Here is a 22916-nt window from a genome sequence, read left to right as displayed (position 1 = left end):
ACACTCTGACTTTTCTCAGAGCTTTTGTGAACTTGTTGTTGTTCAGACCTCAAAAATCACACTACAATCCGGGATGTCTTTTAGATTTGTTTTGACCTCTGGACCGTTTTATTTTCCCAGTGGGAAAACTATTGTCTGTAAATTGAATAATTGTACGTAAAACAATATCGATAAACCAAATCAGAAATTTTTGGCAATTCTGTCAGTGGGGTACCGGAAGGAATCTGCGACAGGCGCTGGTCAAACTACATTTGCGTATCAAGTTGTTTCACTGTCATGGCGGAATCGGCGGATAAAAGTTCGGAAAACTGTCTGAAAATGCGGTTTAAACGTAGCTGGAAAATTATTCTTGCAGTATGCCTGTCATCGTTCCTAGCTTTGTTTGTTATCGTCGCAATCGCAGTGACGAGAAATCAAGACAGTAAAGAAGCCAGAGGTAAGCCTTGAAAATATAGTAAGGTTGTTTCCACTTTATATTCTGTGTTAGTTCTTTTCTTTCAATACTGAGACTTTTCTTGTTAATTTTTTAATAACGTTTCATATAACAGTGGACACCCAATTTGAAGGTTGTCACGCTTTTACGATAGGAGTCTTGTCGCTGAAAATTTGCAAATTCGTGCATTGCAATTTTGCGTCCGCCATGGTATTAAAAAAGGCAAGGCAGTACAGAAGTACAGTACATGTGTGAGACTGAAAATTTATAGTAGAAGGAAATTCAGAGAGTAAAAAAGTGAACATTTTAGCAAGGAACAGGTGGCTTTGAGTATGCATGCATACTTCTACGACAATTTCTTAGAAAATGTTCATCTAAAGTAAAATCGAGAATATTACGACCTCAGCTTAAAAAAAAATTTAAGATTTTTTTTGTCATTTGACTGTGTTTTCTTTCCAAGAATTGACTCAAAGTTTAATTCTAGATGTGAGAAAATTGATTTCAAGGGTTATTGCGTGACCCGATTCGAGACAACTGCAAGACACCACAGCAGAGACGCCACACGGCAGTATCTTGTTTCATTTGACGGGCAGTTTTCTTTCGAAGCGTCCGATTACTGTCATTAAGTTTGTTCTTCTTTGTTCGATCAGTCGTTCGAAACGTTCTTCAGTTTACTTCACAAAAATGCGTACCAACTCGCAAGTTTTTAAGTTCGGTATACCACTTATTGTTGTAAGTGTGCTCGTTGGAGTTGCAATGATTCTGGCCATCACTCTCTCCGGGAAACCGAGAATAAAAGGTGAGTTACGCAAGTGTACGTCGAGATAATGCCAGGTATTTACTTACGCTGCTTATGGACCTACCTTTAACAAAGCGTTGCCTCTGCCCGGGGAAATCGCACACTAGCTTTATTTTCTCACAGTTCAGAGACTTGTAAAGAGTCTCTGAATGAGCAACATTGACGAGAAATTATCTTCTAAGGTGCATACCCTCAACGGTCCCTCTCCACCCTTGTAATTTTAGGTGAGTGTGGGTGTGTGTTTCCCTTTATTTTATAAGTCTTGGAAGCAGGTTTGTTGTGACTTTGCTTTGTAGTTCGATAGATCTGAATTAAAGACACAGCAAATGCAACATGACGTATTTTTGAGGGCGAGCTAAGATTCGGATTGTTTTCTCAAACTGTGAACACGATCAAAACACCCCTTAGCTAATCCGTGTAAAATGTTTCAGTGCTCTAAGTTAGATTATTTTGTTTGTCAACCGGGTCCACTATGCTCGGAGCGTCTCAATCCCTTCATAAAACTATGACTGTTTAAGTGTTATTTTTAAAATGTTCGGTTGAGCAAACAGTTTCTAAAATATTTGGGTTATGAAAAGATGGTTACATTGTTGATGGTTATGCACAACTAATTTCTTTAGATTTACCTGAGAGTAACAATCTGTCTTCTCTTCTTATCTTGTTTCATATCTGATCTGGTGGCATGGCCTCTATCGTAGTGTATTTTAATCTCTTTTAGAATAGTTAAGCAAACGAAATCTCATTATTTACCTCGGTGTTACCACGGCCACACACAGTTGCGCCAGTATGGTCATGAAACGCCAAATGTCACACAACGCTTTTACACACGGTTAAGTTACACTCAAGCCTTGAGATCCTTTTCATTTCAAGTGTAAAAAGAATGGTTCGATTTCGATGGAAATTCTTAGCAATCGACCCAGAAGAATGAAGTTTAGTAATTATTTTTAAACTTAATGGAATCTAGTTTTCAGTTTAAACAAGATATTGAAAAGTCGTTTTCAAGAGAGCTCTCTGCGTCAATGTGCGGCGTAAGGACTGGCCTGCTTTGTTTCGCAGTTTTCGTTGTAACCAGACAGCGACTAAAAAGACTGTCCCAATGTTATCCAGTTTAGAATAAAAATTTTGAAAGTTTTTTAATCGTATATGTATATATTTTTTTTGGCAGCCACTGAGGCACCCAGCGGAGGATCAGAAACTCTCAAGAAGAAGTTCGGATTTGACGACATTTTCAACAGCTACTACTCTTACTCCACATTTCCTGTCCGATGGAAGACAGGTGAGTGCCAAAAGGCCACGTTAATTGTGCTACTAAACGATCCAGGAGGCACTCACGTTAAAGATTGTAAAGAGGATCAAAGGCGTTGGCGAGAAGTTTTAGTCGGGGGAGGTATTACATTAGTGTCTTTAGGGACGTACCTCGTTGTTTTAGTAGGGAGTGGGGTAGCATAAACACCAGATCTCTCCCTCCCTGGAAGGGTTCTTGAGACCTAGAAACTGAATAGAAAATTGGAGGAAGAAGGGAGACATGAGGGGCAAACCTGAGCCAAATGACTGTGGGAAATAAGGCAACTCAATTAGGTAGTGGTTTGGAACAGATCTGTTCTTATCTTCTTCTGCTTCTCGCTTCAAATAAACAACTGTCTTTACAACTAATAGCTTTATTTTTTTTATGTCCCTCCTTTCAAATTTTTCCTTAAATATTAAATTAATTGTTAAAAAAAGAAATTTCACGCTTCCCCTCTCTCTCTTTCATTTCTTTCTTCCCATTTCCTTCCTACTCTGGCTATTTTTTCTGCCACTTTTCAACCCAATTTTTGAAAAGTTTTTCGCTGAACGTGCCATGATGCAAAAATTACACCTGCGTTTACTCGATGTTCAAAAGCCTTTTAAAGCTTCTTTCGCTTCTTTCTACATCATCTAGAATGTAGACTTCTGATGAATTCATTTGTTTCCTTAGACGACGTGTATATCCAATATTCTGGGGGCAATTTGACTGAGACTAATCTTTTAAGAAACGACACGGTACCTTTTTCTGATTTTAAAAAAATATTGGTAAGTACACATAACTAACTAGTTTCCGTTCCTTCTAACATTTTTACCTGTTACAATAATTGTTGAAAGTCTATATCTAAGGCGTTTCCTCCCTACCAAAACGGCCTGTGATGAACATGTCACGCAAGAAGAAAAGTATACCTTGTCACACAACGTCTCGAAAAAGGTGACTATACTTTCTGTGAAGCTGTCACGTACCCAGTTATTTACGAGGAAGAACTCAATTTACCTTCTATTAACTATTTCAGTTTGGTTTGATGTTGCAAGAGGGCAAATGTGAATCACTTAAGTTGATTATTTTTTCTCATGATAGGATAATTTCAACGTTTCTAATTATTGGATTTCGTCTAATGGAAAATGGGTTCTTTTGGCTTCCAACAAGAGAAAGGTATAACCCATAAAATATCATGTATTTCTTTTTCGTCCTCAATCGATCGGATGATTAAATGGGTCCGTGATTTGCAGCGGTTTCGCGTGCGGCACAAGCTTTACTCTTTTTATAAAAACTCGAGAAAGGAAAACTCTCCCTACGCCGCAAAGTCACTTACGTAGGCTGTTTTTATCGTTCACCGAGTTTGCATAACTCTCGTATCTCAGATACAAGAGAGTTATGCAAGAGGTTCTAACTTGGGTTTATGCTCGAGCAGATCCCAGATGACACAGGCTACCAACTTAGGGCGACTTGTAGAACTTTGTCTTTTTAAGAGATTTGAAGGGCTACACACCACAGACTTTTGAGATCAGAGCCTTCAGACGATCAGTAGTTCAGTTAACAGTACAGCTTTGAGCCTTATCCATGCATAAAAGCAGGTTAAATGACTTACTCCCATGATACCCGGAGTACGGTGTAGCTCGCCAACGATTTCCATGTAGCTTAGTAGGGCATCTAACCGTAAGGGGCTTCAAGTTCACACAGGACTCCCAAAGTTTTATTCGTCCCACGCTCGAGACAACTTTGAATATTATCCTTTAGAAATACAACCATCACTGTTCTTCGCCCCACGCTTGAGACAACTTTTAATATTTTACTTTAGAAATACAACCGTCACCTTTCAAGAAGCTAGTTTAACTTGGCTTTCAGGCGAAAGAGTAAAATATATTTTAATGTTTTTCTTTCAGTTGTATCGGAGATCTTTTTTCGCTGATTACTATGTGCACAACTTTGAAAAGGGGTTTGTAGAGAAATTTTTTTTAACGATTGTTTATGATGGAAAACAGATCCAAAAACTATCATCTTTTGTTATGTCCTCTTAGTTTTAACTTCGCATTCCAGTTTAGAGACATTAGGAAAAAGCTTTGTAACTGGAATTCCGAAGTACCATGTTTTCTTAAGAACATAATAAGAAATTTGACTATGATCCCTATTCTTAGTTAACGCCACTTAGTTCAGTTTTGTCTATCTTCGTTTCAGATCAACTTTTCGAGTTATACCACCTGACCCAAATAAACAGATTCAGTTAGCTATATGGGGAAACAATGACACCTCTATAGTAAGTCATCTCTAAAGAATTCTACACCGTCCCATAGAGACCTTAAAACTACCAAAATGCAACAGAACCGCTTCATTTGTATGCGTATACCTCGAACTTGTCTTACCTATTTCGTGCCATTTCTAAAAGAACAGCGGAAACTAAGATGACTTCTTTCAGGCCCATAATTCCTCTAAGTTATTGATGTATCAAAAAAGCCTACTGCTCCCAGCATTGATCTGTTCAACCACCTCATGTTTCCCGTAAATTCAGTGCCGCAATAATTTTAGCGTCGTTTATTAGAGTTTTACACTGTTAATTTTCCTAACCGGCACTTATACACCAATTTACCCCCTATAATGGTAAGAACCTCTATCCCCACCCTTCTCCCCGATATTTTTATCAGAAACTGACACTCCTGAGGAGGGGAGGGGGTCGGAAGATTGTCTGACACTCTCAATTTTATAAAACTTCTCACAATTTTCTGACTGAAAGGGCTTTGTACAAGATAATAATATTTACTGGTTGGACAAAATTGGAGGCACCGTCCATACCATAACTGACAACGGAAAAGAGAACGAGCTCTTCAATGGCGTCCCTGATTGGGTTTACGAAGGCAAGTAATATTTGACTGTTTAACACTCGTTCCTGTCTACTTTGTAGTGGTCTGTGTAAGTTTCTCCATAATGAGCATTACATAGAGCGGTATGGACGTTGACTTAAGTTCTCGTGAACTTTCCTAAAGACACCTTCTTAACTTTCATTCATAGAGGACGTTACGTCCACAAATGTAGCCATGTGGTTCTCCCCGGACGGCCGATATCTGGCTTACGCACAGTCTAATGATACTCAAGTAAAGTGGTTTTCTTACCTGTGGTACGGTAAATACTCTGATATGTACACCACAGTGAAGAAGATAGCTTACCCCAAACCTGGCTCACCAAATCCCGTTGTAAAAATCAAAATGGTGGACTTGAACAAGCTGCCATCGAATAAAAGCCAAGTACCTAATATCATGGACTTAAATCCACCAGCTGATTTTGCAAACGTGTAAGTGCTTCATTGCTTGTTACGTGAGATTTGTCGGTATATGATGTGAGATATGAGATTTCAGCTTTGAGATATGTGATATGAGATGTGAGATATGAGATATGAGATATGAGATATGAGGTATGAGGTGTGAGGTGAGGTGTGAGAATGTATACGAGATACGAGATACAAGATATGAGATGTGGTGTGAGGTGTGAGATATGGAATATTGGATGTGGGATGTGCTTCTATGAGATATAAGATTTGAAATTTGAATCATGGAAAAATGTAGATACATGTATATTTACGTCGGCTGAATGGTCAGTACCTACCTAAAGATGCCCTCTTTCCTCCATGCGTCCCCATTCTCCTTAAGCCCCTTCCCTCTTCTCTAACCTTCTGCTCCCTTCTGCATTTATTCTAATTTTCTATTTATCCAAGAAATATTTGATCCCAGGAGTAACATTTGATCGTGTGCTTTGATCGTATGCGAAGAGAGGAGAGATCTGCGTAGGACTGTTGTCGGTAGTATTGACTGAAGTTCGACAACTTAAACGGAAGTCATCATCCCAGTCGTATGTTTGTCTCTGGGATATTCTCATGTTTGCGTGATCTTTTTTTTTATCAGAGAACATTACTACACCAACGTGGGATGGGCGTCAAATAGTAAAGTGTTAGTTTGGTGGCTGAACAGAGTTCAGGACACTTCTATTGCATCCATCTGTGACGCTCCATCTGGGAACTGCGCTGAGGTAACAACATACAACGCATTCTCAGATGATATTACGTCTTTATACGTAGACAAATTTTCCGCGTTATTTCTGCACAAACAATTGCTGCTTGTTGTGCTTGTGAGGCTGTACGTAAAAACTATCGGTCAATGAATCAATTCCTACATATTGTTGACGTGATTAATATTGCGCCCGGAAATTTTCTTTCAAGCTATTTTACAGCTGTTATTTCTGTCTTTTTTTTATTTTATCTTTCAGAATCAAAGAACTCAGGTGACAAACGGCTGGGTGGATACCAAAACATACCTGGTAGGTCTGTTAGCTAGTAGTGCCATCAATGTCGTTTTGATTTTTTCTATGAAGGAATATTTTCTGAGTGGAATTACTTTGCGCTCCACAATAAAAAAAAACATAAGATGTGTGAAGTGACTGATAACTACTATTATTTACAGCCCCCGAACCCGTGGTTCTCAAAAGATGGCTCTTATTATGTGACTCTCATACCTTCACCACAAGGAAACGGTGGAAGCTTCATTCATGTAGCGCAAGTCATGGTCACTGTAAGTACTGATGAACTTAACCCTTTAACTCCCAAGATCTGATCGTTACTTCTCCCTTCTAGTTACTACACATTTCCTTGTAAATTGGTTACGAGAATTTAGTGTTCGATCAAGTTAATGTCTCGTACCTGATGAGTTTTAATATTCTTATTACCTGTTTGCTGAATAATGTATGGGTATTATAGGGAGAAGTTACATGTTAATCACTTCTGGGAGTGAAAAGGTTAAATAGGTTCGGTGAACGGCTGAGAAATTTAGGTTTTCAAGAAGTGAGCATGTACGGTACTGTAAGGTCTTTCTACTAAGAATCCCTTGCGAATTAAGTGAAAGGTTTTCCTTGGGGAAGGGTTTTGAAGAGAAGCTAACAGAGGCGACAAGGAGACCCAAGATTGTCTTACTGGCACTGGTATGGTTTTTTTTGAAAAGAAAAAGTAACTACTCCACATGGGTCTGTATCTCCTAACTCGCAGTACTTTATTGAGTTGCATTGACCAATATTGATCAAATCAGAAAGGAAGAACGCGAGCGTTTTCATGTAGTTTGTTTGTTTGTTTTTTTCCATTACATTTACAGCCTTCAGGGAAAGACAACATTACCTTTCTCACATTTGGAATATGGGAAGTTGTCAAAATTTTGGCGTTTAAGAAAGACACCGAAACAGTGTAAGTCATTCTTGAATTCTTCTACTCATTTCTTTTGTTTCGTGATCTCTCTCCTTGTTTTATCTCGTTTTATTTCCTAATTTCCTCGTTTCATTACCTACTACATCGTTTACTTTGTTTCACTGAGTGCTTAAAGATATTAAGAACTGCCTCTTTGTTTATTTTTATAACATATTCGGTCGATCATGCACGGCTGATGAAGTGCCAACTTAGATTATTTGGCGATAGAGAGGACAAATTAATTATTATTCTTGGTCGTATGGTGCATCCCATTTCCTTCCCCTCCCACCCCACCCCGCGCACTGAGAGTAGATTTGTCATCAACGAAATTTTAGTTATGGGAGTTTATTGATTGAACTTGGCAACTCAACCCCGATTTTTTAGCGCGGGATTTGATGATACTTATTTTTTTTCTTGATAGTTCTTATTTTAATCCACAGGTATTTTCAGAGTGCAGAAACATCGCCTAGAGACAGGCATATTTACAGGTAGAAGTCAATAATTTTGTAATATTTTCGCAAGTCTTATGCACTTTTTCAACTCTCGTGTAATTGAACAATCAACCAATACTGATTTAACGGCTAAACTGAAATTGTCCATCTGTCTTTCTCCGTCACTCAACAAAACGCTCTCGACCAGCAAAATCGGCCCTAGAAGTCAGCATATAAACGCCTTTGAACCCATTACGTGGCAGAGCTCGTCCCAGGTCTCATCGTAGTTATCGTATCCAAGTTTTTGCGCAGGTTTTGCGTCTATCTAATCGTAAACACTGTACTTGTTGTATTCAGTAAAGGTCGCACCATGAGTTGATCAAATATCGCGGGAAATCGGCGTGGATGACGACAGGAATAAGAATGACTAACGTTTGTTTTTCTTATCCGTCACTTAACAGTGTGAATGTAAAAACGAAAGAGAAGAAATGTCTGTCATGCTCTTTGCCGTGGGCCGAAAGTGAGTAATTCATCCAATTCAATGCTTAGTAGGAACATCAAGGCTTTTTTTAATTCATGGGAAAGAAACGAAATGTCGATTTTACATTAAACAATCAGTACTTTGCTTCCTTGTCAATGCATTTCTTTGCTAACTTAAGGGTGCCCTGAGAAAACTCAGTCTTGGTATCACGGTATCACATGCTTAGTCACAAATCCAGTATGCAGTAAGTGTAAGCTTGAGCTACAAAATCGTCAAATCCCTTGAAGACAAGCTCAAACAATTTTCCCTTTCTCTTAAATCTGGCTATGTGTTCTTTCTTTTTTTAGATGGGGACTGCAAATATTTTTCAGCGAGCTTTAGTCTCGAAGCCAGCTGGTACATTCTAACCTGTTACGGTAGGCTCTCAATAAATGGCTGACTTTCAATTAGTAATATCGGAAAAGAAATCTGCTCCATAAATGGTACAATCAGGAAAAATCCGGTGATTTACTAAAGGCAGAGTCTGACAGACTGTCTGAAATATTCTGGTTTATGATAATGTAGGTACGTTTTTCTTATCTTTTATTCCCAGGACCGAATGTTCCAAGGGTCACTTTACACAAAACCAACTCTTGTAAGTAAATTCTTTAGTTCTTGTTCATCAATTAAGCTATTGAAAGATTTCTTAAGGAACTGCCTTCATTACCTAAGTATGTGCAACGATTCTTCTGTATTTGGTCTGACAAAATGTGCTTTCTTTCAGCTACTTGGTACAAAGATCTAGAGATGAACAGGGCGTTAGAAAAAAAAATGTCTGAACTTGCGACACCAAAAAGACGAAACTTTAAGATTCCCGCTGGAAAATACGGTAAGATTCTTGATCTGAGTAATTGCATACCTACCTCTCCCGTAACTCAACCCTAAATTGTCATCTGTTGTTGGATCGGAGGGGTAGGTGCGCAGCGGCTCAGATACTGACATTGATTCGTCAAACGAACGCACTTTTGTCGAACAGGACTGACCAAAAAAATTTGGTCGTACACATTCGCATAGATTCTCAGGTGCAGGTGAAATTTTTCTGTTTAATTTGATATTTCAGCCATTATTTGTGTAGGGATGTTTTGATAATGATTTTCTTTGCTTTGCCTCATTTTTGTTTTTCAGATTTATTAGCCACTGAATTTCTCCCTCCAAACTTTGACGAAAATAAGAAATATGCTGTTCATTTTGAGGTGTAAGTAAATTTTGTCTTTAAACTTTGGATCACACCATCGCTTATTTATGAGGCGGGGAAATTCTCGAACGCTTTAACTTAATTCAGTTCGATCTGTTTTGTAAATAGCTCTCAAATATTTATATTTTTTCTCTGTTAGGTATGGAGGTCCTGGATCACAAAGGGTTTGTTTCAAGCAACTATTTGAAATCATTTTTTTCTGGGAAGTTGTGGATAAATCGTGCCTGTGGAAACGAGAAACGAAATGTCTTATCCAATAACACCACTCTGTAGCCTGAGCGAGGTCTTGAACCCAGACCGCGCAGTCTGAAGTCTTCCCAAGCGTAGCGTTAGGTTTCTGTGCTATTACAGTCTTGATTAATTGGTATGAATTTATTTTTCGTGTTTCAGGTTACGGAGCTGTTTTTTAGACAACTTGGCTGGATTGCCTATTTGGTCAGTAACTTTGATATTATTGTGGTAATGGTGGACGGGCGAGGGACTGGGAATAGAGGCGAAAGGTAAGTGAAAGTTAGTGAAATACTAATATCATTATCATTATCACCTGACTTCATCATCCTCGTATTCTTCATGTGCTCTTCTTTTTTGTGTGTCTGATTCTTCATTTTTCTCCTCTTCATCTTCCTTGATGTCATCGTCGTTGCCGTCCTCGGGGTCTTCATCATTACAACTCTAGCTCGTCATCTTGATTGCTGTCCTCGTCATTCATCTTCCTCTTCATTTTCCTTCTCGTTTTCTTCATTAATATTTCAATCATCATCGTCCACCTCATCGTCAGGATAAGGTAAAGATCATTCTTTTCCTTCTCTTTTTCCTTCTCCCAATCATTCTTTTCCTTCCCTTCCCCCTCGTCAACTCTATCAACATCAGTGACAACTTTTCATTAACTTCCCTTCTTCATCTTCATTCACAATTTACTATTGTCGTCATGATCAGCCGGTAAGCAATTTACTAAAGAAGCGTTTGCTCTGTTCTAGTTTCAAACAAGCTGTTTACAAGTTACTGGGAGAATATGAAGCGCAAGATGTCATCACGGCTGGACGGTAAGACGCGGAACAAAGCCAACTTCTATCTCGTTGCTGACAAACAAAACCAACTTATACTTTGTTTCCTTACACAGGTACATGCAGGAGAAGAAGTACGTCGATCCAAAAAAACTGTCTGTCTGGGGCTGGGTTGGTATTTACGAGCTATTTCCTGTACAACGATCGATTAACCTTTACGTATTAACAAAGAAAACGTTTGAGGTCGTTCTCTCCGATAGCCTTTACAGATTAATCTTCTGGTTGCTTTTTCCTTAGTCCTTTGGCGGCTTTTTGACAAGTTACGTCCTTAGCAAGAATTCTGGTGTATTTAAGTGTGGGATTGCTGTGGCACCTGTCACGGACTGGAGATACTATGGTAAGGAAACGTCGTTTGCGTGACCGAAGCTATGTCACCGAAGGAAACGAAATGTTACTCTCCTTCAAACATTTGCTGTGGTGTATTTTATAGATTCAGCTTACACAGAGCGCTACATGAGTGTCCCAAAGGATAACGAAGCCGGCTACAGAGTAAGTTTTATGACAGTCTTTGATCATTTCTCTCTAGGTTGAATTTAAAAGTACTCTCCAGAGAAAACCAAATTGAGAAATGATTTGCGTATTAGGTATGATTTAACTTCACCAAAGCGCAAATTTATGCTATTATATCGTCTTCTAAAAGCAGAGAGGGAAGCTATGAATAGTTTAAAAGTAGTAACATATGTTTGCAGAAAACAAGAGCTAATCGTCGATTGATAATCTTGATATTTCTTAGAACACATCGTTACTCTCCAGGGCTGCTCAATTTTCCAACGTAGACTACCTCATAATCCACGGTGCTGCGGATGGTAAGGATGTTATAACAATAATACTTTTGATTTGTGCAATTCAGTTAAAAATCTGCAAGGGCCAATGAACTGAAGTCAGCCTTCCATTAGATACAACTAGTTACGAGTGTTGAAGGACAACATCTTTGTCAATCGCAATGACCTGTTTAAGAGCCTGTACACCATAGCATCTTAAATTTCATTTTTTTTGGTGTGGCTCACCGTGTTTTGTAGATGGATATCTAGGTAATAAGTGAATTGCGATGTGAATTTTTCTGCTTCTCGCTAATTTTTTGTTTGTTTGTATTTTTTTGTTTCATATGTAGACAACGTCCATTACCAGCACACAGCACAGATGGTAAGAGCACTTACTGAAGCAGAGGTCAAGTTCAGAGTTCAGGTGAGAACCGTGCGTAACTCTGTAGGCGCCGGAGGAGACAGAAAGTGCGCGGCGCACTTTCGGTTCCCTCCGTTGTACTGCCGCTAAGTCGTCGTCCCCAGCCGCGAACATTTCGTTGCGCCCACGATCTTCTGGACACAGGAATGCGGATGCACCGATTTCTGTGACAAGGGATCGAGACTAGAGGCACTACAGAAGTGTACATATCAGAAGAAGCAGATCTTGTGGTTTTGTGAAACTGACGATTTCGTAAATGACTTTATCTGCCCCTCTAACGTTCGGTAGCTAAGAAGCAGCATTGATCAGGTTTCAGCCCCACCCTGGATGGGGTGCTTGTTCACCTCAGTTAGCCTCTCGCTCTCGCCCACTCCCCCCCCCCCCCCATATTTTACACTCTTAGAAGAAAAAAATGCAACGTCAGTGTTAGTGTGATGCAAAACAATACCGACCCAAGGGTAAAATGTTCTCCCTCGTTCCGTGTTGTATTCCGCAGTGAATCGCCATGACTTCGTTTCATGTCTTCTTTCCGCAGTATTACACCGATAAGGATCACGGGATAGTTGGATTTCATACGCGGCGCCATCTTTATCGCCTCATGACAAATTTCCTCACCAGAAGCCTGGGTCTCAACCAATCAAAGTAGTAGTTTTTCCTTATAAACATCTTCAACTTTTTTCTTTTCCAGTCATTCTATCAAAACACGCCTTTATCTGGATCAGTTTTATGATCATCTAAGATTTTAATTTGGAAACAAATCAATCATGATTGCTGTGAAAGTATAGGGTTCACATTGTGCCTCATTACTCGATATAATTTGCACAAGTTGGTATACGCAAATGAACAAAGATTATAAAGATTATAACGATAAGATTTATCGTCAGCCATCCTGCCAATCTTATATCACTCGAAAAAGAGAAGATACGAAAATGTAAACACGTGCGTTACTTCAAATTTATTCACGTACAACAAGATGTAAAACAATAGTTTTTTATTCTTTTTTGTAGAAACTCCCTTTTTTGTCGATAAAAGAAACCGCTACATAGATACATACGACAAACATGCCTTCTTTTTATTTTGTTTGTCTCGTTTATTTTTTTACTTCTCCTTTTAGTTTTTCCGCATAAGGATTAAAAGAGGAAGATTTTTGTTGTCTATGTGAATGTGTTTTTTCCTCTTTTTCAAGCATTAGTTAATCAACATATAATTTTTGGTTTCAACAGCAATACTTTGTGAAATAAGTAAGAAGGCGTGGAATTCTCAAAACTGAAAGTCGAAGAAAGAGGAATCGTGGTCACAAGAAAGAAGAATTCATGTTTTAAGATTATGACTACAAGAGTTTGAATCGTTCGCTCAAGCCTTGTGAAATGCTTTCAAAAATATCTACACTGTGCTCTTGAGAATCTTAAGTTTCTTTCTTTAAAGAGTCTTGTTTCTATTACTTTCTTCAAAAGCAAACTTCAGACTACAAGAGCAATTATTCAAAGTCAACTGATTCTGTGTTCGTACATTATAAACTTCTTGCAGAAGTGCATTATCCAGACTGACCGCTAGTCTGAGTCACTTTTCAGTAAACTGGGACGAGACCCACGCCAGTCCCCACTTCAAGTTAGTCAGCACGAATTTTAGCGCCTTGGTCCACTGCTCCTCGGAGTTGAACTGAATTCTGATGAGACAAAGAAAAAAAACCAGAAGCGTAATGACACTTGTCTCAGTAAACTTCTGCGGTGGAGAAGTGCTAAGCATAAACAGACAGGTAGTGATTTTGAGAAATTTTCCTTTGATTGTCGAAAGTAATCTGGAAAAGCGTTGGTTTTGCTTTACTTAGCCGTGTGGTAAGCCACAAAACTCACGCCATCTTCTCAACCAATCAGATGCAAAAAAACCAAACGCGTCACTCGCCTTTTACCGCGCTTTAGGCAGTTTGAGTTCTCCTTGCCTCCTTGTGATGGCATTCTCTTCTTTGATTGGTTGCTGTAATTACTTCCGTTTTTGCTCAACACTTAATCGAAACCCGCTCTGAACCAATAGTTTTGAGTCATTCAGACAGCAAAATTGGTTTACTTTTTCCATTGTTTCCCTTGTCCTTCCTCAAAAAAAATTCCGCCAACTTACTTTATGGAAAAAGCTCCGCCGTTGCCACTTGAATCATGGATTTTGCCTTTTTCCATCCTGAAACGAAAGATACTGGATTATATCTTGCTTTAGGAAAACAAGACAAACGAATGAGACCAGTAAAATAGTATGACTTTGTAAAAGCACGTATATGTGCAGGCTTTGAACTTATTCATTTCCACTACAGATTTTATTGATTGATTGATTTTTTTTACATCTCTCCAAAGCCTCGCCGTAGATCTTTGGCCAATCGTAAAAGAGACTGTGACAACATTGCAAGCCACGCGCTTGTTAATCGCACGTGCAGTATTGACACTGATTTACCAGAAACTTAAAAAGTAAAACTGTCGCCTGAAACACACAAAAATTAAGCTTCTTGGAAATAGAAATCGATCCAAATCGTTTGATTCCGTAAAAATTTTCCACGAAAAGTTAGGAAAAAGTCCGTCAATGAAGACGCCTCAGGCAGTATTTGTTAAGCGTTGAATGCCGCTTAAGTATCGCGCGCGCAACCTTGCGCTTTTAATTTACAACAAAGACACGACAAAAAATTCTTAAAAATTCTGTCTATGGCAAAGTTTTGGCAGATAGCTCCAAACGCGCACAAAATCAAGGTGCGCGCAAAAAAAGGCCACGCGCGCGCCGACCTATAAGTACACCACCCAGGCATAATAACATAAGTGCCTCCTAATTAAAAATTTTGGAAATTAACTGATTGTTGTCGCTTCTGCGTTAGGGAAAAGTTAGTTGCCGACTTTTCTACTTGTAAACTCATCGCTTTTTCTTTCCCCCATATTTATAGAAAATCACACACCAAACAAGTCTTCGCCTTCACTGTTTAATCAAAGTTTTCTTGTGTGTACAATCCTTTAAAAAAAAAATTATGATGATAAAACCGAGGATCCTGTCAACTTCGCTTACTAACAGTTCTTCAGCGTTTAGGCGTTTGCTGTCATGAGATTGTAGAGACAAAGTCTTTGAGTGTTTTAAGAAGGGAGACGAAAAGACATCGCAGTTTTGTTATACTATTAGTATAGCGGATCGTCGCCTCCTGCGAACCTTGGTCGTCTTTTTGGTTCCTTTGTAGTATTTCCTCTTTGCGACGCGCCTTTTGGCCGGGGCCTTGCGCTTTCGGATCACTTTCTTAGCCTTTTTCGCCTTCTTAGCCTTCTTGGTGACTTTCTTCACCGATTTTCTGCCCGGACTCTTCGACTTTGATCGAGAACGAGATCGGGATCTAGTCTTCGAGGTTGACCTTGAGCGAGAACGAGATCTAGAGCGGGACTTCGAACGAGATTTGGAACGCGACCGTGACTTGCTGGAAGTAAGAACAACTTTAAACAAAGCTCCATTCTTCACCAGTGATTTTTCTTTGACAGCGCGCGCCAACGCAATTCGTACTTGAAAAGGTGTAACTCTCTTTGTTCCACGTTGCGTGAGGAGGTAGGCCATGATAGCTTTCGCACTTGAACCATTGCGGTCTTTCAAGGCGGCGATGGCAGCCAACACCTTTGCGCTTGTAAGAGGGGGCCTCTTGACTGCCTTCTTCTTCTTGACTAAGGTTGATTTCTTAACAACTCGTCGGGTTTTAGCTTTGGCCATCTTTGAACTGACCTAGCGAATTTTTTCACGGAGCGCAAAAAGTACGTCTGAACGGCTCGCGGACTTGCAGCAAATGACTTAACCAGGGGGGTACACGTCATAAACATAACGACCAATTAACTAGTTAACCGTTGGTCATTAGGTTAATTCAATGAGAAATTAGTGACGCAAAAGTTACGTCACGAATGTTCGTTACCAATTAGTTCGGAGACAAATATTTAGTGACGTATGCTTGACGTAATGAAAGCATAATACCAATTAGTCACGCAATCGTGAGCGTTAAACAATGCGTGACACCTGATATTTGCGCTCGCAAAATCCGAATAAAATTGAATCCGACTCTAGGTTTGAGCCTCAAAATTTACACACAAGCGATCTACTAATTCGTCAAATCGCTGACAGAGCCTTCCATAAATTATACCTGCACGTACGAGCAAAAATTACTTAGGACTTTCCAAAAACATCAAATCTTTTACCAAAATATAGATCGGGAGAGACAAAAAACGCTTTCAAAATTGTTTTATTGGTGCACTCTCTCACCTGTATGGAAGGCAAAACCTCTTGTCCACTTTTTCAACAGCTTCTTTAAACTAAGGACGCAAATAACAGCAGTTTTCGACTAAGCGTGTTAAGATATTGCTTGTAAAAATGGCGCCCAATAACGACCGTTTGTGAGATTTTCTAATTAAACAAATCCTAAGGATATTACGTTTCTCTATGTGAAAGAAACGCTGCACACCATTTCTCCGACAGTTAAACAAAAGATTAAGTTACGTTTTCAAAACATTTTTTTTTGTTAGGGTCTGGGTTTGATCGCTGGATTACTGAACCCAGAGAAAAATGTTGTTATTTCAAATTTGTAATATTACATTCATGTACCTGTTGTAAACAGTCTAAAAATCCAACCATTGCTTGATCAAACCTGTATAAAATACACCAGAGTTAAAAAATTTTAGTAAACAGAGCATTTTAGTGAAAGACCACCACTGGATAATTCTGTTGAATAATTTCAAAAGTTTGCGACTGGGGAGGGAAAACGATAATTTCATGATCCCTTTTCACTCCTCGAAACTCGCTCTATTTTTATCATTGTAGGTTAACTATTCGTATTAAGATCGATGCTTGCAAAATATAAACAATGTTCTTCAAAACTTCACCAATCACAACCGAGTCTGGAAATATTTTTTAAAGGACTCCCAAGTCTACATTGTTACGACCGGCCAATCACCGTCCGTTCTCATTTCCAAACAACCAATCAGCGAACAAAAGGCTGGTAAGCGCGCATTCCCGTGGCGGGAAAACTTTGGTCTTATACGACAAACACGAGCATTTTAAATATTCTTACAACAAGAAAATGTTTTCCACTTGAGCTCAGCTGTTATTTACTAAATATTTCAGAGTTGAAGTCTACTAAATTGGTTTCTAATGTTGGAAACCAAAGTTGAAGCACGAAATACTTCATCTTAAGAGTTCCACAGCGAAAGAATACAAGCAAAGTAAGTCTAAATCTGGTGATTTAGTGTTAACAACTGAGTTGAAAACGTAAATTGGCCACCGTAAAGAGTAAAACAGCTGACGTTTCGAGCGTTAGCCCTTCGTCAGAGCGATTGATTAAGTCTAAATCTGATGACTGAGTTGTTCAAGTAATGAAAACGTCAAAAGCGTCATGGAACACGATTTCAGGTACGCCTACAATTTATGAACTGTGTAACAGTCATTTCAGTGGATAAATATCTTTGAAAGCTTTATCTGGACGGAGTCGGATTACTTCAAACTCTAGCTGACTTAAATGACTTTCACGATTCAAAAATATGCAGACATGATTTACGGAGGCGGCTGTTAGAAGTTGCAAACATTTCATTCCGTTATTTATTGAAAACAATTCACGATCTAAGGGTATTCCTCTATTAAAAGAGATTAAACCAGGTATATAAGGTTCTTCCTTATTTGACATTTGATTTCGTGAATTTCGTTCTTAAAGCTGTAAGGTAGTTTGTCACGAAGCAGATCAACAAGAGAAACTTTACATTCACGTGTCACTTACTTTGTGTCCCAGAAGAATCTAAATCCTCCAGATCCATATCTGTTGAAAGGAAATTTGGTAAACATTAATGATGTACTTATCTGTTCGAACTTTAAATGCTGGTGAAAAAGGATAAGTTAAGTCTACTCTTATTCATAACTAAAAGCAAATGAGTTGCTAAGTTGAGTTCCAGTTAAACAATTAATTAAATCATTAAATTTTAAATATTATTTTCAATAGGATATGGTGTAAAAAATGGTAAAATATGGTCATAACAGAGAAATAAGTATGACTTACAATGGAAGATCCTTTGATTTGTCTGTCAGTGATTCTAGATAGGAATTATTTCCATAAGGAACCAAACGATATCTATAATGTTTGAGAGATTCAATAAAATGAAGGTAAATGTCTCAAACAGCATGTGAAGATCAATGAAAAATTTCTTTAATTTTTACTTCTCTGTCAGAATTTTGAATTCATAATTGATTTACTATAAAACAAGAATTTCTATCAGACACTTCTCAGTTTTATGCTCCATATATTCTCAAAATGTTTCACTAGGAGTGCTCTTCCTTACGACTTACCTCTCAAATGTTAAGTTCATCTTTCGGGCTAGAGAATGCAATAATAAGACTGTTTGACCCCAAGCAGCATTGATTTCACTCCACTCAACCTATAATAAATGACACACATATAACATATACCATTACTTGTAATGTTTACAAAATTTAAAAAGACTAGAAGTACAATAGTTGCAGGGGTTACTGTAAAACTTACAGGTACACTTGGCAGCCGACCCAGTCTGAAGTTATTGATTGTTCCAAAGTGACCTTTGTGCCTACAAAGAGATCAGGTAGTGCTTGCATTATTACCTAAAAATTAAATTGATTTATACACATTAGGAGAACTTTTAAACCTTACTATGCTCCTGACACTATTGAAAGGACCAAGTTTACAATGCACTCCATAATATAATACTGTGTCAACAATCTTTGCAGCTGATGAAATACAGGGTAATTTAGTATCTGTGTAAGACCTGTTTTGGAGTATAGCTGTCAGGTTTTCCATTTTGCACAACCAGCCTACTTATCAGATGCCATGGAGAGGGTTCAGAAGTGTGTTCTGGCAATCATCTACCCCAACATCAACTACACAGACAGCTTGGACCTCAGTAGAATTTTAAAGCTAAGCAACAAGCGTTTAAAACCATGTGACAAACTATTCAATGACATTGTTACTGCACCCAGTCACAACCTTGGACATCTTCTACCAGAAAGACACATCCCAAGATATAATCTGAGACAGACTTGAGTCTTTGTCCCCCGAAGAGCAAAGACTTATAGATTTACAAACACCTTTATACCATTTTCAGTTGGAGTTTATAATGAATCCTGAACTATATTTTCCAATAAACTTAAAGATATAATGCTCTGCTATAATGAACTGCCTAGATGTAAGGAAAGGCCACAAACTGACATATGCTGCTGAGAATGATTAGGGAGATTAAAGCATCTAGCAACTGGTTTGCCATACAGGAGGCAAGTAAACTTTATGGCCCATACTGTTTGGTTTTTTTTTGGTTTTTATTTTTCTAGTTTTGCTTTAGGACAACTAGGAAGTGTATTGTCAACTTACCATATGTGAAAAGTACTGTTGAATACATTTGTCTTCTTTAATTTATCCAACTGTGCCTGAGCATATCTCATCTGATTATCAACACTGCAAAGAAAAAATACCTTACAGAAACAAATAGATAAACAATAATAAAAACAATAAATAATATTTCCCATTAATTTCAGGCAAGATCTACTGGTAGACACAATGTTAGGTGTGTATAACTGCTTTAAAACTTATTTCTAGCCAGATTCTCAGTGATTTGGCATAAAGAAAATAGAAGTAACTCATAACACTTGTTAGGCTGTACATACATGTAGATCACAAATAACACCCAGCTGAAGTTGTCAGTTCATTTGTAATCTTGGTTGTACATTTGTTTTGGAAACCAAATAAAATAAGGTAGGTACATGTAAAGTCAGATAACCAATTCTATCAGGACTTAGTCCTGATTCAATGACATGAAATGACAGAATAAAGCTAATTCTTGCTGGAATGGGACACTAGTCTATCAAAGGACAACCCCCTTCCACCCCTCCCTCTGCATTGTTTCAGGTTTCCTTTATAGTTTCCAAGAAGCCAGTTACACTGCCAATCCCAATTTGAAAGAGACAATACCACCTCAATCCTACTAAGCATTGCAGAATATAAAAAAGCTTCTAAAACATAAATTAAGATGAACTTACCTCTGCTGCTCATCTTCAGATTCCAAAAGCTCCTTTTGATACTCACTGTATTCCATCCAATACTTGTTTTCCTCAATCTCCAACTGCTTAGATCTCTCTTTCTCTGCTTCAAGTTTTTCAGCCACTTTGCTTCTTTCCATTTCAATTTCCTCTAATTTCTTTATCAGTTCTTGCTCTTCCTTTCGAAGCTTTTCAAGTTCCTTTGACAAGGCCTCACCATCTAGTGATGGTTTGTCATTGAGCTTCTCAAAAAAAACTTTGTAATCTTTGAGTTCATCATCTGTGATCTTAAGCTGCTGGTCTAGTTGGTCTAATAAGGTGTCTGTACACTCCTCGCACAAAGGGTGATCAATAGTTGACTGTCCAGACATTATATCAAATAACTGACTGGTGACCTTCACAAATGAAAACAAACACAGTCATGTCTATGAAACTTTATACATTTGTTTGCATCATTCAAGGAATATATGGTCAAACAGGAGCTGACATTTAGTTGTCATGATTTGATACAAGTCTGTCTAAGGTGTGTCCCTCACTGGACTGGTGTTTCTCTTAACAAGGTAACTTAGTTCTATCAACTGAGTTGATAATGTAAATTGGCCACTAAAGAGTTTCAAAGCTAATGTTTTTTAGCATTAGCCCTTCCTCAGAGCAAAAGCCATAAGAGCTACACAAATCAGCCCTTTGCTCTGATGACACATAAGCTTTGAAACTCATAATAGTTGATAATACCAGTAACACAGTTTCTTTAGAAACTTAATCCCTTCATTCACTGTTGTTTCTCTTAGTCAATTTAAGAGAAATTTCTTACTGCAGATGAAACAGATGGAGCACCTTATGCTGGAACTTACTCACCATTTATTCACTCATCATTTTTGATAAATGACAATTTGCTGACACCAATTTAATTTCCAGAATGAATACCAAAAGAAAATGCATATACATTTGAGAAAGTCATATTACTGGTAAAGAAAGAAAATGACATAAGAGGTTACAAAACAAAACATCCTCCTTCATACCACTGTTATTAACTTCTGACCTACTGTACCTTGAGCCTGTGACTGAGGTTTTCTGTGTTAACTGGCTGCGAGTCTCCGATCAGGGTAAAACCACCCTCCAGTGACTGAAGTCTAAAAAGTCAGAGTGACATGTTAAAAAGCCATAAGAATTACACAATTTCAAGGATAACCAAATCTATGTAAAAAAAGGAAATTTACCTTGCAGGAGAAATGATTCTCCTTATGACTGTATCATCTCCCTCTGTATTGACAGCAGTCTAGTAAAAAAATACCAAATTTATTATAAATGATTTTCAAACAAGGCAAACAGCCAATTATCTTGACGAAACTTCACAAAATCTTTTTGTTGCCTGGGTTCATATTATTTCTCTACTGAGACAACCTACGAGCAATTATAAGGAGTGACTGTGGCAATCACTCTTTATACAGCAGCTTGTAAGCAGCTGTAACTATTTCAAAAACATTTTTTAAGACAACAGTAACCAGAAATTCCTTTAATCTGGATCATACCACAAAACTTAAGTCTTAACACACTTTTTACCCTGAGAAATGTAAATTCATAAGGGACAATTGTACCTGACATGAAGAAGGGTCATACTTCCCATTTGTGTCTTCTCCACCATCAGTCTGGGCTGCAAATTCAGGAAATGGAGCTGGAAATAGAAATTTCAGGATGAAAAATTTTTATTTCCTTTTAATGCTAGAATGAGTCTAATATGTAATTATACAAAAGTCAGTCACTACCCAGAGATGCCAACCTCTTGAAAACTTTCATCTGAAATCCTTCCTAAATTTGTAAATGGACTATTTCATCCCAGTCTCTCCCATGGGTGGATATTTTAATGAAAACATTACCTACACTTCCCTCATTACAAAGACCAAATTAAAAAAAATCAATTTCCTTTTACTGAGGAGATTTGGCAAACTGTGTGGGAGACTGGGAGATTATAATTACCCACCATGTAAACAAGAGACTCGCGAGAGAAATATTATAGATTTGGCTACTAAAGCTGTCAAATGTGAAGGCAATGATTTTTTATATATTGCATGTTTAGACAACAGTGTAAATCCCCAGAGGTGACAGTTAAGATTAGCACAATTACAATAAGCTTGAGCACAGCTGGAGTGATAAATACGTTTATACGCATGGATAGAAGTTGATTGCCACAAGGAAATAAACACTTCGAGTTTGCCCACGCACAAAGTGCACTGACAGATAGTCAGTCTTCAAGAAATTTGTTGGCTCGATTGTTTTTCAAGGATTTGTACCTTAACAGTTAAATTTTAGTTGTGAGTGATATCTCAAGGATAATGAACGAAATTAATTTAAAGATCATGTTCTCAAATCTCGACTTTTTCTTTCTATTTTACGATTCAATGATCTCTATTATGATCCCCTGTTATTAGTTCAGCGATTATTATATCTAACCTGTAAGCTCTGCGATCGTTTCCTCGTCCAAAGATAACAAGGAATGATCCAACTTCAAGGGTTGATAGCATCTCTGACACACAAAACCAACATGAGTTGTGCCTCTGCCTTCTCTTGCAGAAGCCATTGCAGTGACAATATCGAAAATCACTTTCTCTTATAAAGAAGGATATATAGTTAATATTTTTAGCTCTGATACATTTCCATTTGAAAGGATCCAGCCATAACATAAACAAAGTAGCTATTCGAAATCAAGGTAAAATGAAGTAAATTACCAGGCCTTCTCAATTAGACAACAGAG

The 22916-nt window shown here is 38.1% G+C and overlaps 3 protein-coding genes across 5 annotated transcripts; 1 reads left to right on the top strand and 2 right to left on the bottom strand.

The window, feature by feature from the left end:
• Positions 1-126: 126 nt before the first annotated feature.
• Positions 127-13284, top strand: LOC113679722 (prolyl endopeptidase FAP). 3 transcript variants are annotated; one of them, XR_016183214.1, is made up of 27 exons: positions 127-436; positions 2398-2508; positions 3190-3284; positions 3598-3672; positions 4404-4456; positions 4696-4774; positions 5249-5369; positions 5524-5803; positions 6411-6534; positions 6772-6822; positions 6966-7073; positions 7647-7735; positions 8176-8223; positions 8628-8686; positions 8995-9063; positions 9240-9281; positions 9411-9515; positions 9812-9881; positions 10021-10045; positions 10272-10381; positions 10859-10924; positions 11002-11019; positions 11183-11282; positions 11376-11434; positions 11679-11751; positions 12057-12130; positions 12663-13284. XR_016183214.1 is itself a non-coding variant. In XM_089194765.1 (27 exons), the coding sequence occupies exons 1-27, from the start codon at positions 277-279 to the stop codon at positions 12771-12773; spliced, it is 2412 nt and encodes an 803-aa protein (XP_089050891.1). In that variant the 5' UTR covers positions 131-276; the 3' UTR covers positions 12774-13284. The 3 variants fall into 3 exon arrangements, 2 of the variants coding, with proteins under 2 accessions (XP_089050891.1, XP_027052487.2); XM_089194765.1 differs by having other exon boundaries at positions 131-436; positions 11002-11056; XM_027196686.2 differs by lacking the exon at positions 127-436 and adding an exon at positions 967-1232 and having other exon boundaries at positions 11002-11056.
• On the bottom strand, positions 13110-22912 carry LOC113679721 (beclin-1). The gene is made up of 14 exons (XM_089194768.1): positions 22616-22912; positions 21763-21839; positions 21385-21443; positions 21216-21297; positions 20168-20562; positions 19503-19586; positions 18645-18705; positions 18452-18540; positions 18165-18236; positions 17889-17927; positions 16724-16766; positions 16385-16434; positions 14243-14299; positions 13110-13793 (listed from the first exon to the last, which is right to left on the bottom strand). Exons 1-14 carry the CDS (start codon positions 22740-22742, stop codon positions 13688-13690), a joined length of 1341 nt encoding a protein of 446 aa, XP_089050894.1. The 5' UTR covers positions 22743-22912; the 3' UTR covers positions 13110-13687.
• LOC113679735 (uncharacterized) lies at positions 15067-15989 on the bottom strand. The gene has a single exon (XM_027196701.2). It carries the CDS (start codon positions 15842-15844, stop codon positions 15263-15265), a length of 582 nt encoding a protein of 193 aa, XP_027052502.2. The 5' UTR covers positions 15845-15989; the 3' UTR covers positions 15067-15262.
• Positions 22913-22916: the final 4 nt, after the last annotated feature.

This window comes from Pocillopora damicornis, chromosome 14 (genome assembly GCF_964200805.1).
Source record: "Pocillopora damicornis chromosome 14, jaPocDami1.2, whole genome shotgun sequence".
In the NCBI taxonomy this organism is placed as follows: domain Eukaryota; kingdom Metazoa; phylum Cnidaria; class Anthozoa; order Scleractinia; family Pocilloporidae; genus Pocillopora; species Pocillopora damicornis.
The sequence above is the reverse complement of the archived record's forward strand: the minus strand, read 5'-3'. Positions and strand labels throughout refer to the sequence as shown.